The 18,622-nt window shown below is 39.5% G+C and overlaps 2 protein-coding genes across 5 annotated transcripts in view; one reads left to right on the top strand and one right to left on the bottom strand.

Moving 5' to 3' along the window:
• The window catches only part of CHMP2B (charged multivesicular body protein 2B), an 81,565-nt gene extending 70,349 nt beyond the window's left edge, over positions 1-11,216 (top strand). The window contains exons 2-6 of the mRNA XM_009323957.1: positions 2,708-2,799; positions 5,796-5,990; positions 8,517-8,619; positions 9,698-9,804; positions 9,961-11,216. Coding sequence (XP_009322232.1) covers positions 2,708-2,799; positions 5,796-5,990; positions 8,517-8,619; positions 9,698-9,804; positions 9,961-10,074 — 611 coding nt within the window. The 3' untranslated portion in view covers positions 10,075-11,216. The remainder of the gene's footprint in view (positions 1-2,707; positions 2,800-5,795; positions 5,991-8,516; positions 8,620-9,697; positions 9,805-9,960) is intronic.
• Positions 11,217-16,056: 4,840 nt separating this feature from the next.
• POU1F1 (POU class 1 homeobox 1) overlaps positions 16,057-18,622 on the bottom strand; it is a 13,464-nt gene continuing 10,898 nt past the window's right edge. For all 4 annotated transcript variants that reach the window (XM_009323920.1, XM_009323919.1, XM_009323921.1 and 1 more), the window contains one exon: positions 16,057-16,270. In XM_009323920.1, coding sequence (XP_009322195.1) covers positions 16,057-16,270 — 214 coding nt within the window. The remainder of the gene's footprint in view (positions 16,271-18,622) is intronic.

Genomic DNA, 18,622 nt, shown 5'->3' with positions numbered 1-18,622 from the left:
TCCGGGAGCCGCTGCCCGGCTGCGAAGAGCGCAGCTGGAGCAGCTGCCGAGCCGCCACCGCCTGCGCCCCTGGCTTTGTACGCGGGTCTTGAGACAAGTTGTTCTTGATGCTTTTGCAGTCAGTCTGTTGACAAAACTCTTAACACAGAAATAGCGTTCTCCAAAGTAAAGCCAAAAAAGACCGCTTACCTGACAGCAGTCCTGTGGGCGCTGGTCGGCCCTCCCAGTCGGCGCGCCCCGCGCGTGGCTGTGGGGCAGAGGCTGGCCGGGGGTTGGCGAGCCCCAGAGCTGGCTGTCTGGCATGTTGGGTGCCCTGTGTCGAATCAGGTGGGTCCTCGTTTGAAAACGGCACACCAAAAATGACGCTACGCATCAACCAATTGTATGTCACCGAGGGAGAATACGTATGTTTCCCACTTGTCTCTTCCCATTTTTGGCGCAGCACCTGAGAAGGGAGGAAGGGGGAGATGGCACTAAGCTTCCATGACCAAGGCAGATCGTAGGAGGCAGGTCAAGCCCTGCTGGGTGCCTCTTGTCCAACCTGTTTTAAGGAATGGAGGTGCTTCCTCCTTACCCTGGTGCGCGAGGCGGCGGCGTGACACACGGGAGTGGCTATCGGCAAAAGGCTGTCTCAGGAATAGCCCCTCTTCTTCTGTCTGCTGGAGTGAAGCTAGGGATTTGCATCAGTTATCACAGAGAAACAAGAACCAAGTTCTCATCTTGACCTTCACTTGCAAAAACAAATGAAAGGGCCTGTTAACTGCAGATAGTTGTTGTTTTCGGTTTATTGCTATCCTTAGTTTGAGCCACTATGTGAGATCAGAAGCAACAGAAATAAGCATCGTGCTCGCCCTTATTGTCTCCTGACTTAAGTACAGTTGTTGTTTCTTGTTGTCTTGAAGTTCCTACTTCTCAAGCTTTCTACGCTAAGGGATTTTTTTTCTTTAATAGTTATTGTAGTTAGAAAAGACAGTCTTGTATGTGGCTATTAAGCTTTTTCTCTCATTTTAGCGACTGCAGCTGCGCAAGTAATATACGTTTGTCTACCTTCAAAATTACTTGCCTGTAGCATTGTTTTCAGAATAATTTTCACTGCTGCTTTGCCGGTGTGAAGAAGGCAGTGTTATATTCAGTGTCATCTCTCAGCTCTTCATTACCGTCCATTGAAAAGTCTACGTCTCCTGAAGATGCTTTTTGTGTAGTTCTCAGAGCAGTAGTAGCACTGTAAAAACAGGTCTCTCTTTCACAGAGTTTGTTTGGAATATGTATTTATTTGGCCAAAACCAATTGGTGGGAGGGGGTAGTGTATATGCCCTCTTTAAAATGCCACTGAAGGTTTGGGGGTTTTCTGATTCAAAGCTCAACTTAACTGAGTTAAGGCTGAAATAATTTCAGCAGCGGATGTTTTACAGTGTTTCTGATCGTGGGAATGGAGAACGCCAACGCTTCTTTCTGTTCGTAGAAAAATTGTCGCAAGCCTTAGAAAAAGGTGGCTGCGGTTTCTAAAATTTACCCTTCATGCCTTTATTTCTGTTAGTAACTCTGTCTGTTTGTATTGATTTTCACGTGCTTCAAACTTTGTAAGAACAATAGCAGTGCCCTGCCATGATGTTACTTCTGTGGATTAGAAGAAAGAGCTCTAAACAAAGTTTATGTGACAGTCTGCTCCTTTTAAACTCCCCCCCCAAAGTTTACCTCATGTTGTGTAGACACATGCGTTAGGAGTAGATGAATCTCTTCCTAAAAGTACTAACTTCTTTCCTCTATGAAGGTCAGAGGATGCTGAGTCAGATGCAGACCTCTCTACCTTTGCCCGGGTGAATCACACCTAAACGTGTGCTGTAAATTCTAACAAAAATTAATTGCAACTAGCATGATTGATGCCTATATTGTAAACAATACTTGCTTTAATAAGTGGATGTTGCTGGTAAATAATTTTTAAATAGTACGGTGGACAAAACTCCTGTGAAGGATGGTATATTTCACCTGACAGACAGAGTTCAAGCTTCTGCTTGCTACCTCTGTTGTCAGGAAAGTTAAATTTGCTCTAAAGGCCACCACTTTCATATGTTCATATTCCTAAGCATCTGCCAATTGAAAAAGTTCGAGCACTATTGCTTTATAGTCTGACTTGAAGTTGGGCTGCACAGATGTGGTACCTTTGTGGAGGAGAGTAATCTCTGTCAAACCAGAATAAGGACAGAGAAGAGCAGGATCCAGGACTGGCATCTGGGAGTATCTATCATCTTCACTGTTTCAATGGACTTGGGAACTCCTTAACTACTCTGAGATCTCATATATAAGGTTTCTTTCTTCAGCTGATCTACCTGTTGCACTTAGGCCTGACTGGTTGAAAAGCAGTGGGCTCACAGTGAATGTGTTATTGCTGAGTTAGGGTTGAACTTGCAGAAAAGCGTGTGTACCTAACTTACTGTGTGGTTAAGGCTCTTGCTGTGGTTATGGTGCAAAGAAACATACTAGGTAAAATGGCCTTTTTGTTATGGGATATGGCCTATGCTGCTGAAGCATAATCATGTCGTATACATAAAATTGTATTTTGCTAATATTTCATATATTTGGAATGTTAACAGTTCATTCTGAACCAAGGGAGGCAGTCAAACATACTGCTTGTCTGCGGAGTGCTTAGCAGACAAGATGTTCATGTAGTATTGGAAACTTTTCCCAGCTCTAAATATTTTCTTTCCAGATATAATAAAGGAGCAAAATCGAGAGTTAAGAGGTACACAGAGGGCTATAACCAGAGATAGAGCAGCACTTGAAAAACAGGAAAAACAACTGGTAAGTAGAGCAGTGAACTTTATTTTACTCTTTAAAAACAAACACACACCTCCAGCATAACAGAAAACTTGCAAAGCGCTAAAGACACACCTCAACATATAATAATTGAACACTAAAGTTGTCTTCCCCTTTTTGACTTTTCAGTTATTAAAATGGTGTCGGAAAAAATTTTCTATCTAAAAGTGATTCTCAGTCTTTAACATAGGAAAAGCCTGAAACAATGTGTTTAGATTAAATAACCACATTCATTTTTTCCCTTCCATTCTTAGCATTCTCTATCCTTCAGAAGGTTTTTTTCTAACAGGCTTGTAAATCAGCGGTCTTGTGGTAGAAAAACTAAAAGAAGTGTCAGTGCTGTCATATGTTACCATGACTCTCCAGTAGGAGAGGGTACTTGAAGAACCATAGGGTGTCATGAATACCCCATAGGGTTGTTATTTTCATTCATACAGGACTTCCCAAAAGCTAGCTAATAATAGTAAAACTATCTGCCTAAATTAAGATCTATTTAAAACTTAGCATGTGTGAGCTATCAGTGAATTCAGTGAGTATCCAGTGAATGGATGCTGCACCTGTGTGGCAGTATAATTGGATAAATGGATGTGACAGATGGTGGGGTTTGATGCATGAAGACATGCTCAGACTGTGGGAAAAGCTGTGCAAGTCCAGCCACTTTGAGCTCCAGTAGCTATTGAGGTGGTGTTTCGTGGCAGCAGGTCACATGAATACCAAGATCTGGGAGTAATAAACTAAAAGAGGTCAGAGAAATTGTTTCTGGAAGCCTTGAACATGTAAGACATAATAGGTTACTCATAGATAAGGCATTTTTCAGTATGAAATATTCTGACTCTGGAAATAACCTTAATTTTCATGAATACTCAGGTTGAAGTTTTGATTACTTATTACAGTAAATTGTTTCAGAAATGTTGGATTTCTGAGGAGCAGAAGAAAGGAGAAGTGAAATATGTCTTAGAAAAAGTTAAACTTTGCTGTTAGGATGAGAGAATCATTGGACTATAAATATTAATTTTCAGAGTCAGATCAGGTGAAAAAGGACCAAGGGCTTGTCAGTCAATATCAGAACATTTTGTTATGTACTTTCTTCAGAAAGACTTTTTTTTTTCCTTAACTGTGAGGTACTACTCTGAGAAAACCTGGTTGTATTAATTCTATGTATAAATGTACCTTGAAGTATGCAGACAGTTCTGTTTCAGTTCAGTAACCTCATATGACTCTACGAATTTTGATTTTTTTTTTTCCAGAAGAACATAACTGACTCTAATAAGCTTGCCCCAAACCTCTCAAAAGCAAATAATGTATTGCAGCTTTTTACCCAAATTCTTCTTAATTAAGAATAAAATCATCTATAGATAGGGTTTGATTTCTACAGCTGGATTATCTGCAGTGATTTAGCAACGGTTGGTGTAGGTTTGTATTTCGCTTTGAAAATCAGGTTATAGATGCTACTTAGGTATTTCATCTCAGTGAGAAAAATCCCAATTTTCAAATGTTTGCTGTTAAAAGTAGGGTACAAACTAGTGTTTGCTAGTGTGCAAACTAATCCCTCCTATCCTTCACAATACTTCAGGTATGAAAAAAGGAGATAATATTTTGGGCATGCTACAGAAATTTGTTTTTGTGGCCTCTGTGAGCTACTTACAAAGAGGACAGCTTTACGTATATTTCAGGCCTCTGATGTTTGAAGGGTCTCATGCTCCTTATTTGCCAATCTGTACCTTCTTGGATTAAAAATAGTATGTATGACACAGCCTTTCAGAAATTACGGATTTACAGAGGAGATCTTGTGCCAGTGCCATCTCTATAGTAAACTTAACCATGATCTTTCCTAGTAGTAAAGCTAATGCAGTGGGTCAGTTTACACTTGCCTTTAAACATGACTGTTTTGCATATCCTGGTGACCAGTATTTACCTTTTCAGAGCAACATTTCTTCTTATAAGCACAGTTTTCTGGACTACCAGTGCACATAAAGTGAAGCAACTGTATTCCTGCAGCAGGTATATTCTCCTGAACAATCACAGGAGAAAGCTGGTCTTTGAAGGCTGCTTTTACTTAATGGTAAAAATCAAACTGTACAATTGGATGTATACAAAGAACTGAGATACTATGGCAAGCCCTCCTTAAAAAGGCTGAAAAGGAAAAATACGTTGAAATGTTTACGTCACCAAGTCATAACTCAGAAGGCATACTTTGAAAAATCCCAGCTGACAAGATTATTTGTGCCAAACTTTTTCCTGGTACCTCTGGGCTAAATAGCTTGCTAATTCTCTTTGAACTGATAGATTGGGGTTTGGGGTTTTTTTGTAAGCCAGAAGTGTGTGTCTTAAGGCTTAAGCACATGTTGTTGTAGACAAATTATACCAGTTTTATTACGGGCAAAGTTAAGTCCAGCTAAATTATGCGGGCGAACAGCCTATAATTATTGCTCATCTAACTTTATCTACTTCTTCCCCAAAAAGGTATGAGATTCTCTCAAGGCTGAAAAAGTGTTAAAAAGAACCTATGAACTCCTGGTTTCTTCCATGGGTGATGTGGCTTGATTGCCTGTGAATGCAAGAAGTCAAAGACTATTACAGTCATGGCACTAACAGTTGGCTGGCCATAATAATTTCTTCACTTTTGGGTTTTTTTTTAAGTGTTACTCCTTATCCAGATATGGAATTGAATGTGCACATATAAGTGAATGTGATGTTATGCAGAAGTTGATGCCTTTTGGGGAGCTGTGTGCTACCATACTATAATTCAGTTTTGTTGTGTTTTTTTTCTTCTGGCCAAACCATAACAGCATTGCATTTATTCTAGTAGATAGCCTTGGTAGAAAAGCAAGGAAGACTATTTGTCTAACTTTAAATGTCTTAACTATCCTCTTGATTTTTTTTTTTTAACTTTTGGAATTTAATTATTAGTGTTAAGGCTTAATTATAGTCTTTGTTTGAATGAAAATTCTGTAGAATTAATCCCATACCTTTTTTAACAGGAACTGGAAATAAAGAAAATGGCTAAGACTGGTAACAAAGAAGCCTGTAAAGTGCTAGCAAAACAGCTTGTACAACTGCGGAAGCAGAAAAATCGAACATACGCTGTTAGCTCTAAAGTCACTTCTATGTCGACTCAAACAAAGGTCATGAACTCTCAGATGAAGATGGCAGGAGCTATGTCAACGACCGCAAAAGTAAGGCCTTACAAGACATTCTTTTACATTAAAATGCAGCATAGGGATGCAAAAGTTAAGCTGTGTTATTTCTATAAGATAATTGAAGGGATAAAATGTATTGCTTAATACCCCAAATGGTATTGAGGATGCAGCAGGGAAATGTAATTTGATTCATACTACGAAATTTTTGTCTAGTCAATCCAGTCAGTTAGCACCTAATTAAGCATATTTTCTTGGGCTAGACATCTGTCAAATGTTTGCGTGATAAAAATAAACTCTAATGCCAGTGGAAGAACTCTTTTAGAACATCAAAAAACCCCAAACCATGCTGCTACAGCGTCTTGCCTGTATGTCTCGTCACAAGCAGTTTTTATTGGGAAAAAGTAGGGCATGCTTTGTCTGGAAATCAAGGTAGTGTGTCGCAGTAGCTTTATGGCTTGTGCAAAAAGTAGGTTATTGCTTCGGATCTTAAGTTCCTAAGGAAACCTAATCTGGAGTTCCCTGTCATTCTCACTCTCTGTGCTCTAAGGCAATAGTATTGCATTAAGTTTTCTCAGAAATCTCATCTCATAAAAGAGCCTGCAAAATCTCAGTTATCTGAGTTAGTAGTGAACTTCCCCTATTTCCCTGAATTGATAAATAGGGAGTTTGCTTTTGGCAAGGAGGATTGTTCAGCTTGAGGTGTAGGAAACAGAATTAGCGCGCATCATTGTAGACAAGTTGTGCTTTTATCACAGCCCAAGTTAAATCCAGTTACGTGCCCGTTACGCAGTAATGCAATGCAACTTAGCGCAGAAAGTAATTACAGCTAAGGCTTTGCTGTCAGATATCTTTTAGAAGCAGTATGTTGGCAGATGTCAGCCCTTCAGTGATACAAAGTTGTGGCTCTGTAGCAAACTTTCCATCCTCCATGACTAACCTGCAAAGGGGGGGCTTGTCTGACTGTACAACCCATCAAGTTAAACAGCTTACTCAGTATTCCTACAACAGTGCTGCGTGCGAACAAGTTGGTCTTGCTTTTTAATTATTATAGGGTTTATTTGTTTTTGTCTGTGAGACATCTTGGATTAAATTTCTCAAAACCAAAGTGTCACTAGACTAACTATGAAGATTAAGTCAGCAGAAAAAACACAAAAATATTAAAAAATAAATTAACCAGCATCCAGAAAAGTGATGGCTTTTGAAACACAGCAGGTACTACTTCTATGGACTAGTTTGTGTAACAGCATTGGAGAGGAAGGTGTTAAATTCTTTTGGTCGCTTTTAAAGTGAGTATTTTGCCTTATCAACAGGGGAAGCTTATGAAAGAAAAGTATTCAGTCGTTCGTTTTGAAGCTTATAAACTATTCTTAATCTCATACAACCATCAGTGAAAAATATATGGAATCAGTTGCCTCAACAAGCAAGACAAATACATGAATGCAAAGCTTTCAAAGTATTTTCTATATACTTTTTAGCATGTATGGCACTAATTTTGGACATAGTAAAGTCCAGTTAATAGTTCCCTGTTTCTTTTAATCATGCATCTGACCCTTATTTTCTGAAGATGTATAAACTCTATATCAGTTTAATGCAAATATTTTTGACGTCCATCTATAACTCTTGTAAAAGAATTCTAAAGAACCAACACCCTCTAAGTCCAGAACAACTTTTGAAATTCAAATAATGTGACTATGAACACAGTCTTTGAAATTCAAGTAATGTTAGAAGCATAATACATGGTCACTTTAAACAAACACAGACATGGAGGCAGAAGAGCTTCTACGAAGCCAGCAGCAGCTGTAGTAGCTTGATAGCATCCCTTTTAATCAACCGACTCTTTTATCTTCTCAAAGATGGTTAGACTTTACGTTTGAGCTGCTCATGTCTACATTTAGGTTTTGACGTCCCATGAGAGATACAGTAGCTTGCTTCTTAGGAAGGAAGAAAATACTAGATACTGGTGCCTGCAAAGGCAGTGCTGCATACTTGTGGTAAAACAGGTGGAGTTTATTACACTGTCACAGAAAGATCTCTGCCCATTACAAAGGTTCACCCTAAGCTAATACGTACTTCCTGAACACTTTGATATTTGCTTTTCAGAGAAAAGTAATTTTGCCATTAAATTATAACAAAGAAGTTTAATGCCTGTCCTCTAGTGGTGGTTCAAATAAATGTTCCTTACTGAATAAAAAACCTGCAGCCGTTTATCTCTTTAAAGCGTATAGCCTGCAAGTTAGGAAATATTGTCCCATTCTTTTCATTTAGATCCAGCAGATTTTTTCCTAATACAAGCCCAGGAGAAGGGAGGGTCGTGGTTCAAGAAAGATGCATATGTTTAAAAGCGTATCTATTAGAGTAGTAGATAGCAATATTTCTTACTAGGTGCAGACTGTGCTATTGATCCGTTGTGTATCTACAGTTCTCATGGGATGTAAAGAGATAAGGAAAGTAAAATTTGGACCAAAGGTTTTCTTGTTAGAAAAGTCTTGTTCCTTCTTAATGTATATATCAGCCTTTACTAATGTCTCATCGTATGATTAAGGGGTTTTTCACTATTAATAGACAATGCAAGCAGTTAATAAGAAAATGGACCCACAAAAGACACTACAAACTATGCAGAATTTCCAGAAGGAAAACGTGAAGATGGAAATGACTGAAGAAATGAGTAAGTTCTGCACTGCGGGGAACAGCTAGCTGCAGCCCACAGTGCTCTTGAAGGGGTAGAACCAGTCTAGAAATACTGATGCTTGAGGTTTTGCTTCTACAGTTCATGAGATTGACAGCAAAAATGAGGAGCAAACAAAACAACGCATGTCTGAGCAGGGAGGCTGCCTTAAGCTTTTTAGTAACTCTAGATACATAAATCCATTTCTTCTCATCTTCATGCAAAAAACCCATTATACTTCTAGAAGGAACATACTGGAAGGGAAGGGGATTTGAGACCAGTTCAAAACCTTGTTGGCATAACTGGTAGGGGGACTTGAAAAATTGCCCTTTCTGTAGCCGATAGTTCTACATGTGCTTTTTTCTTCTGGGACTGGACACTTAAAAACTTGAGTTAAATTTAGAGATTACTGATCATCTCAGCTTTACGTACATGGTGGTACGAGATGTATTTGTCTCCTTTTTTATTTTAAGCCACAATCTTCTTGGGGGGTGGCAAGTTTCTTTTTCCTGATTGCATCCGTCCACTGTCAACTAAACAATGCCAAACTTAGTGCTGTTGCTGTCACAGTCTCCTTCCTATCCTAATCCCTGCCACTGTGTTGGCCGTAGTAAGTAGCATGGACTCAAAACAATATTGTTGAGCAAGCTGCAAACACCTCAACTGTGCAGAATTGTAATGTTGCAATTCAGAAGTTAGCTGAGTAATTAACAATTTTCCAACTTATTTGGAGGAGGAAGAGGAAAGGGATTTTTTTTTTTATTTTTATGGAACTGTAGATGTTTTTAAGAAATGTTAAAATCTAGTAGGGGGGGAAATAGAGCAACTGAGCTATTTTGGTGAAACCGAACGTTTTTATAAAAGCAATCATGCCTTACCCTGTTGTTGCTCTAGCTGTGCTTACAGGCTTTGCAAGGCAGAGGTAAGAAAGCCTCTCCGATATACAGCTGCTTTCTGTTGGTATCTTATACATTGTATTACTACTACATTCTGGGAGGGTAGAAACATGGTACCCAAGTTGTTTCAGAAATCTTTTTGCTTAATGTGGTGTGGATTTTTTTTTTTTCCTTCTTCTAAGTTAATGATACTCTGGATGATATTTTTGATGCTTCTGATGAAGAGGAAGAAAGCCAGGATATTGTTAACCAAGTGCTTGATGAGATAGGAATTGAAATCTCTGGAAAGGTATGGCTGTTTTTACCTAGTTCAGGTGCTTCTTCCCCTTCATTCCCTTTTTTGAAATAGTTGATTCTAGCAGCCTTTATTTTACAGTCCTATTCTAGAAGTCAGTTTGTCATAACATGTATTGTTTTGACTGAAGAAAATTATGTCTTCTTTTAGATGGCCAAAGCTCCGTCAGCTGCCAGAGGCTTACCATCTGCATCAACATCAAAAGCTGCTACCATATCAGATGAAGAGATTGAACGACAGCTCAAAGCTTTGGGAGTTGATTAGCTTGATGGCAATATACAGTCTGCCTTCTAATTATTCAGCTGCAGACAGATGTAAAAAGTGCAAATACTCTTTCAATGCAACTGATGTCTAGGAAAACTCTGAAGCTTCAGAAACGACAACTTGAAGTTTGTACCGGGGGAAGGAGAAGGGTAGAATGCTTTGAATCAATTTACAGGGAGAAGTACACTCGGCGCGTCCATTGCGTGGAGTCTTTTTGAGCAATGGACCAACCAGGGACGTAGTTCTAATGATAAATTCATTTATACCTGATCTGAATCTGTCCTCTGAATTCAAAGTTTTCTTCTGTCTCGGCTCCTTATCTATCTTTAGAATTGGCTATTCTGTGGCTGGTGGTGATGCCTCCTAGGACAGCATCTATATAATATATCTAACTTTTATAAAACTGTTGCTATAGAAAACCTCTTAGTCTGTCGTCTTAGCACAAATGAAACCACCTTTGCTCTTAGCTGGAAACTATTTTCTTTTGGTGAGAAATAAGCTTGAAAGTCTAGCAAACTTAGGCAGAAAGAAAAAGAATTTTATGTATTTCTTTCAAGTTCCTGTAGTAACTTTTGAGCTGATTGAATAATAGCTCGTTATTCTTTTTACCGAAAGGGAAGGCTACAGTCCTTGTGCAGTTAATTTTAATGGAAGAGGATTTCAGTTTGTTAGTGAACTTTGTTGCATGAAAGGCACTGATTGAACTCTATTGTACTGTAACATAGCTGGTTTCAACAGATTTGCTGTGCCTTTATGTATATAAATCTTCTACCTTTGTGATTTTTTTTCAGAATGAGTCTTTGAAAAGTGAGTAAACTGTAACTAAGACAGGTTTCACAGAACACTATGGCGAGGCCTCTGTGTACACTCGATGGGACTCAGTGCTGAAGTTCAGAAATGCACTTGTTCAGAAATGCAACTTGCGCACTTGCGAAAAGGACATTTGCCTGAAACAATATTTGTATATATTTTACAGTATTTCTTAATGGAAGATAACTGTGCATAACTGTATTGTTTACTAAGATGCAATTGATCACATTGATAAGCTAAATCTAAACTTTAGTTTTGAGAACAATTTTGAATGATACATGATAATAACTTGTCTAAATACTGTAATAAAAGTGTTCTGGTTCCGTGAAGGTTTTTCTATGGTCTCTGAACTGCATCAGCATGATTCTAGCTTTAAGTGGAACGCATTGGGCTAACAAAATAAGAACTGTTGATGGTTTAAATAGATGACAAAGTCTGAGAATGCAGTTCCCAGTTATGACTTCTGAAGTTCCTCAGCCCTTACTCTGCTGGAGATTTATTTGCTCCTCAGTTGTGCTGATTTAGTGGGGCTGTTCTTTGAACAGAAACAACAAAATCATCTTGGCTTTAAAAAGAGAAAAGCAAAATACCTCCCAAGAGTGAGACCAGGATGACCGAGGGAGGACAAACTTCATAGAGAGACTTTGCTGCTAGAGAAGGTGTAGCAGGAAACCATAACCTCTGTGAATCTACTGTTGTCGCACCACCTGCTTTTTAGGATTGAAGTCAGCAGAGGACGAAAAAACAGGTGAGCCTTCATCTGATTTTCAGCATAGACATAGAGGTGTTCTTTCTCTTTGAAGGAAGTAATGGACAAACTATGAATCTGTGAGGGTAGTGGGTAGGAATGTGTAAGTTTATATATTGCATATATCTGATACGAGGTGAATATTTTTTTTTACAGGTTATTTTGTAAAAATCTAATAAAAGGCTTTTTATTCCGCAACGACTTTGTCCTCTGTAGGGTTAGTCTTACGCATCTGTCCCTTAGTGGGCTTTCTTTGGACTCCTGTTAGCTGTGATAAATTTTCCTTTGACCTGAGCTATAAAGCAGCGTAATACTTGTTGTAGTTGCTTGTGAGCCTTTGACTTAAACTCAACATTAAGTTTGCATTCCCTTCTGTCTGTAACCGGGTGTCCAAGTACTGCTCTTAGGCATTGAAGGAGAAACCATGATATGAAATTAGTTAGGTATAAAATGTTACTGATTGATTGTATTTTGGTTGAACACCAAGACTCATGTCCTTTCTGAACAAAGTGTGCACTTTATCCTTTTAATGACTGTCAAAATTGTGCATAATTCTATTATGAGTTCTTTCCTCTATCTATGGGGTCCTCAACAAACAGTAATAAAGGCATTGCTTTCTGGTGTCAGTAAGACTGCTGGACAAGGGCTACTGTCAATATGTATCCAGTCTTTCTGTTAACAGTTACCTTTTAAGTCCTGCAGCTCTAATCTGTATAAAAATCTTTCAGTAGCAGGGTGAGAAGTGTTGCAGGTTTGCAGGCTTGCTTATATTTATATCAATTATACTTAGTACATTGTAGCTGACTGTAACAAAATTGCATCCCTTACTTAGAAACAAATTCCTTTTAAATCACTCTTACCAGACTAAAAAAAAACCCACTCAATCCTTAAACTCCTTTATCCTTGCTGACACCTATTCCACAAGTGCCCATAAGCAACGCCCAGGAAAATATGGGAACAAGATAAACATAGATGATGCTTCCTCCCCTAATACTCTTCCAGCCTCTAACAGTTTTCCATTTAGAGCACCTCCAGAGCCGTATATAAGTTCCTCTATATACAACAGCTTTGAGTGGCTTTCTCATCTGTGAACTTGTCCGTACAAAAAAAGCTTCTGGTACCCGTGTTTTTTAGTAAAGGAGTTCCACAGATCTAATCCCCACCGCATTAAGAACCACCACTTTTGTTTTTTCTTAAGCTTCATTCCAGCTTCACACGTTTACCCCTAGTTCTTACATTAGGCAGGATGGTGAACAGCCTGCCTCCATCCAGCCTTTCAATACAGCTCATAATTCAGCAGACCTCTACGTCATTTAATGCATACACATTAAATCTAGAAGAGAGACAGCAGCTTGAACAGTTACTCATCTTACCTTTGATCATCAGTTTTGCCTGTATAGCAGCCTTTTCTAGGTCTGTTGTATCCTTCAGATGAGGGGGACAGAATGCTACACAGTACTTCGGAGACAGGCGAACCACAGATTTACAAGTCGTCGTAACGTCTTGTTTTGTTCTCTGTTCTAGTTCTAACACCCTACCTAAAGTTAACATGGGAAAAGTAAGAGCAAGAAAAAAAAAAACCACAAACCACTCAAAGAAAAATAGTGCAGCCCACGTTAGTCAATTGGCCAACTAAACTCTTACATGCAGGTTTATAAAGCTACCCCTCGGAAATCTTATCTAGGGGGTTTTCCCCAATGAAGAGTGATTGATGGCAATTACCCAGTGAGTAAGTTGTTCCTACAGAAAAAAAAAATGAATTGCCACTTTCTCCAAGTCTAATGGCTGCAGCTGCAGCACATTAAATTGATTTCATCCAGCTTTTCTTCTTTAAACAATTCTGCTCTAATTTGTTAGTAATTTCCACAGCAACAGCTAGATGTACTTAACTAATGGCTGCTTCCTCCACTTAGCCTTTTGTCATTCTTTTGCAAGAAAATGGCATTGTGTGTCACCTTTCATTTTATTTTGCTATGCTTCTGCAATTAGCCTTCACTTGTGAGACTTTTTGTAAGACTAGAAATCACAACGTTATGGTAAGCCTGCTCTTGAATTAACTATTGCAGCATGCCAAAATGAATAAGCACATGGGCATGATACACAACTAAAAAAGTAAAGTGTTACCAAACAGAAATACAAACCATTACCTGGAATACCAAATGTATAAGAATACTTTATTGGGTAGGGGGGGTGGGAAGTACAGGCTTATAGCATTTCTAGGAAGCTTTTTATAATTAAGAAAATAACTTAGGATATAAATAAATTTTATATATAATAGATAGTTTCAACATACGTAACATTAGATCACGTAACACCAGAGGTACACAAATGCATGCCACCACCTTCACTGAGTGCTAACCTTCTCAACTGTATTTATCTTTCATCCTTTTGGACAGCTCATGAGCTGTTGATACATGTGGTGGGTAAAGGCTAAGGCTTGGGCCCTCTCTGCTGTGTCGGGTGGGCTATGCTAGTGGTGAGAACAACCTGAAGAGAGTACGTAGCACAATTTCTTCCCTTTGAGTTATTAAATTGAAGGTTTCTTCTAAATTAAAGGGTTACAGCAAGTGCATTCATCTGTAAAAATGTATTTTTTTTAAATCTAGGAGCCTAATTTCCATAGCTCAATATGCCTACGGTCACTGTAAGAGGTATCAGAAATAATTTAATGTACACTAGAGAGGGAACACTTAACTTGTACTCACTGCTTCTAAGTGGTCTTGAACATTAAGCTCCTTTTGCTTTCTGTGGGCCTATTATATAGACATTTTCTAAACCATCAGGTCTGTTTTATGGAAAAATAAAATGTATCTGGCCATTACTACTTGCGTGTACTCAATTAATTTCAGTCCTGGGAAAACAGTCAAAAAAACATACATGGTAATGGGCTATTCTAATAACAATGAGCAGGGCTGATGAGATGGCTGGATAATCTATCCCTGGTGTGTACTATAGTCATTAATTCAGTTTCTTGGTGCCTGGCTTTCTGATAGGTGGAGCTCTGGCGCTGCTCCCTCCACCCCCCCCCCCCCCCCCCCCTTATCTCTCTAGGCTAGAGGATGACAAATAAGGGATTATTTTCAATTAGTGGGGTGTAGGAGAGTGGGAATGTGCAGTGCAATAAATGCTTTGTGTGGATACTTATTTCAGAGCACAAGGGCCTTCTTTTATTAGCTTAACACACTATCTCTGGTGTAAGTATGTCCACATATGTATTTAATCAGAAAAAAATACAACGCAGAGAAAGCCCAAAGTAATAAAAACCCCTGATAACTCTCTAGTTTTTTCCCCCTCAAATCACAAAGTCTTAAGGTAAGGTAAATTGTATCCCAATTTTTATAGCTAAGCCTATCCAAATCAAACTGTAAGGCATATAACAAATTAGCAAGAATTACCTTTGATAACAAGCATAAAAAAGTCACTTCTACTTGGCACCCGTTTAAGGCAGTCAAGTGGTACGTGGAGACAGAGCACACAGTAGGAACAGCGTTGACACCTCTGTACTGGTAAGCTTACTCTACCGTAGATGATGACAGCAATTATGGCACATTTCTAATGGCTTTATCCTGAACTTACACAAGGAATTTACCTGAAATGATTCACTCAGAGGCGTACAGCTGTTGTGAGTGGGTAGCTGAGTTTGAGCCATCCTTTGGAAAGGCAGTTCTTCAGCTGGTGTTCTTCTACCTGGCTCTCAGATGTAGTGGCAGTCACACAAGATCCCATGGGTATATCCCGTCCTTGGCCGTAACTAGATATTCAGCAGTGTCACCACCGCTTGTTTAAGGTTGCTTGTTCACCACCTCTTCTTTGAAGTTCTAGTTTCTCACTGATGCTCAGTGTTCACCACTGGAGATGGGACCCTGCCATGTGCCTAGTGGTTTACAATCTCGCAAAGGTTAGCGCAGTTAGCCAGTTAGCACTGGGGGGGGCGGCGGTAAAGCACACGCATGGACATGCAGAGGCAAGGTATTTGCAATACTGTAGCTGCTGATATCAAGCTTTGTAACCTCTCTTCACATACAACGCAAAGGCTTTGTTTCCTGGTGCTTAGGGTACCTACATGGGCTTCTCCATGAGTCATTAAATGTACTGCAGATGCAAGAAAGGCACAGCACAGGGAAACTGCAAGTACTTCGGCAACCTGGAAAGCATTTCTAGCTGGATAATGCATAACAGGTTCCTTACAGTTAAGCAGAGACCTCCAACTCTTTAAAAATATGCAGTAGCATTTAATTTGTTTCCAACCTTTTACATTAAAATCGGGTCTTCCACAACTCACTACATCTGAAGCTGGCTAGGTTGTAGGAGAAACAAGTGGTTTACGGATTTTTCTTTCTTTCTTTCTTTTTTTTTAAACAACATAGTATTTACAATATTTACAAAAAGCAAAACAGAAATCCACATCTATACATGGAAAAGCTTTACCGGCATTCGTGGTGCTCCTTGATAATTGAACTAAAGGCGTTCTGATGTAAACTTGTCTTCACTCTTTTTTCCCTTTGTCTTCTGTTGCAAAACCAAACTCTCACAACTTCTTTCTCAAGATTGAGCCCCTCAGCCATCCTCATAATTTCCTGAGAAGAAGGCTTACTTTGTTCTCCAAAGTGCCTCTCTAGGGCTTCTTTGGCAGCGATACTGGATAAAGGGATAAAATTTCACCTTTAAAAACTTTTCTGACACATTCGGGCTTTCACCACTAGTTCAGGAGAAGGGTCAAGTAAGAGCACTGAAAGTAGTGGCTTGGTTTGTTTTCTTCTTTTTCTACGTAAAGGAAACCCACAGGGCTTAAAGTACACTGTAGTTCTTTGCCGACATGAACAGCATCACATCATGCAGAATATCAGCACAGAGTAATTTAAAGGCAAACTGACATCAAGTTTGGTGCAATTTCAATGGTCATCATGAAATATTTATGCTTCTTGATGTTCTCTAGGAGATACAGCTACTAACTAGACATGGATGGGATCACAGGAATTGGAACAAGCCCAACCACCTATTCTGCCCCAGTCACAGCAGTGTCGTAAGGGTGCAGCAAATGCATGTTACTGGGGTTACCCGGTTGTATCAGATCATTTGGGTTTACAAAGGGGAAGAGCTCCATCACTTACAATTTGGGAAATGTTGTATGTTGTATGAGATGTTCTGCGTCTCATTTTGTTATAGAGAGGGCACTAGAGTACTTCTAGAAACCACAGAGATTACAGCAAGCTGTTTTAGCAATCATCACATTTTCTAAAAGTCTGCCTTAATCTATTCCTCAGAGTCAGCAGTGACCAAAGTTGAGTGGTTCAATAAACAAAATAAGTTAAGACTACCGTCTTTTCTTTTTGTCAGATAGAATTTGCTTCCCGCTCGTGTTACATATTCTCAGAAAACACGAAAACGTCTCAGAAAATCTGTGACATTCTTGCGTATCACCAGGACGCATCCAGAACTAGCTTCAGCAGTAGCTGTAATTTCTTTGGACACAAGAGGGCACTTTATGCATTATTCTGGAAATGAGGTGCAGGTATTTCTGTTATAGAAATATACGAAGTATCTGCTGGAGTTCTAGTTATTTCATTACTTCATCTGTAATATGTTGTTGGTCTTTCATTTACAGGTCAATTTTGCAATATTTACTAATGTTACCAGAACTACCTAATTAATAGCACGGTGTTTCTGCACACACAGAAGTATAGAAACATCATTATTTTTGACTAACGGGTTCTTAGGCTTTGATCCAAGTATAAAATAAAATAGCTTCCACAAATTCAAATTAAGTAGTCTTTGCCCAGGGTATGGCTAACCTAATTTAGTTTGTGGGACTTCTGTTTTACCTCTAGTTTGCCTTCAAACATCCATTCAGAATTGCTAAGAGTAAGGCTGCAGTTCAGATAAAGTCCATCTCCCTGATTAGTTTCAAGTCTTCAAACTGAGGTCCTATATGCCTTCAAAGGAACAATTAATATTTTCTTACTGTATGGGATTTGGTCCTGAACTTCCCCTCAATTTTCTGTGCCCTTGACAACCTGTCATATTTGATACTCCTAGTGCAGTGGGGTTAGATGTAAAAGCAGGAACTAAAAAATGCTTAACATGAGGACTGATTTTCTCAATAGCTATTAAAAAACAACACCAAGACCCACAATGTTAGACGAACAGTCTTTAGTGGGTTCCTCTAGCCAGGGGAAAACACCTAGGACAGAGATGCTCTCAACTCACAGCTCTCATGCAAGCCATACTGCATAAACCAGGCAAGGTCTTGGCACTGCCGCTCAAGTCCTTACTGGCTTGTAGAGAAGCTGGGACGAGAAACTGGCCTCCCAAGAGGAAAGCTTTATCCCTTGTGAGGTGCTGTGATAAGCAAATGAGCTATGAAGCATCTCTCATCCCAAATTCACTCCTGAGAAGCATGTCCTCAAAGGAATACTTAACTCAAAAGTCACAGAGAAATCACATCTTCATTTTATTCTTTATACCAAAGCCAATATGACTGACGAGATGCATCCCAGAGTCCTAAGGGAACTGGCTGATGTAGTTGCCAAGACACTATCCATGATATTTCAAAAGTCATGGCAGTCAGGTGAAGTCCCTGATGACTGGAAAAAGGGAAACATCACACTCATTTTTAAAAAGGGTAGAAAGGAGGACCCTGGGAACTACCAAGCTGTCAGCCTCACCTCTGTGCCTGGGAAGATCATGGAACAGATCCTCCGGGAAGTTATGCTAAGGCAATGGAGGGCAGGGAGGTGATTCGAGACAGCCAGCATGGCTTCACCAAGGGCAAGTCCTGCCTGATCAACCTAGTGGCCTTCTATGATGCTCTATGATGGACTACATCAGTGGACAAGGGAAGAGCTACGGATGTCATCTATCTGGACTTCTGTAAGGCCTTTGACACGGTCCCCCTCAACATCCTTCTGTCTAAACTGGAGAGGTATGATTTTGATGGGTGGACTGTCCGGTGGGTGAGGAATTGGTTGGATGGTCACATCCAGAGGGTAG

This window comes from Pygoscelis adeliae, unplaced genomic scaffold, assembly GCF_000699105.1.
Source record: "Pygoscelis adeliae isolate BGI_AS28 unplaced genomic scaffold, ASM69910v1 Scaffold124, whole genome shotgun sequence".
In the NCBI taxonomy this organism is placed as follows: domain Eukaryota; kingdom Metazoa; phylum Chordata; class Aves; order Sphenisciformes; family Spheniscidae; genus Pygoscelis; species Pygoscelis adeliae.
Note: the sequence above shows the minus strand (reverse complement) of the source record. Positions and strands in the feature narration are given on the sequence as shown.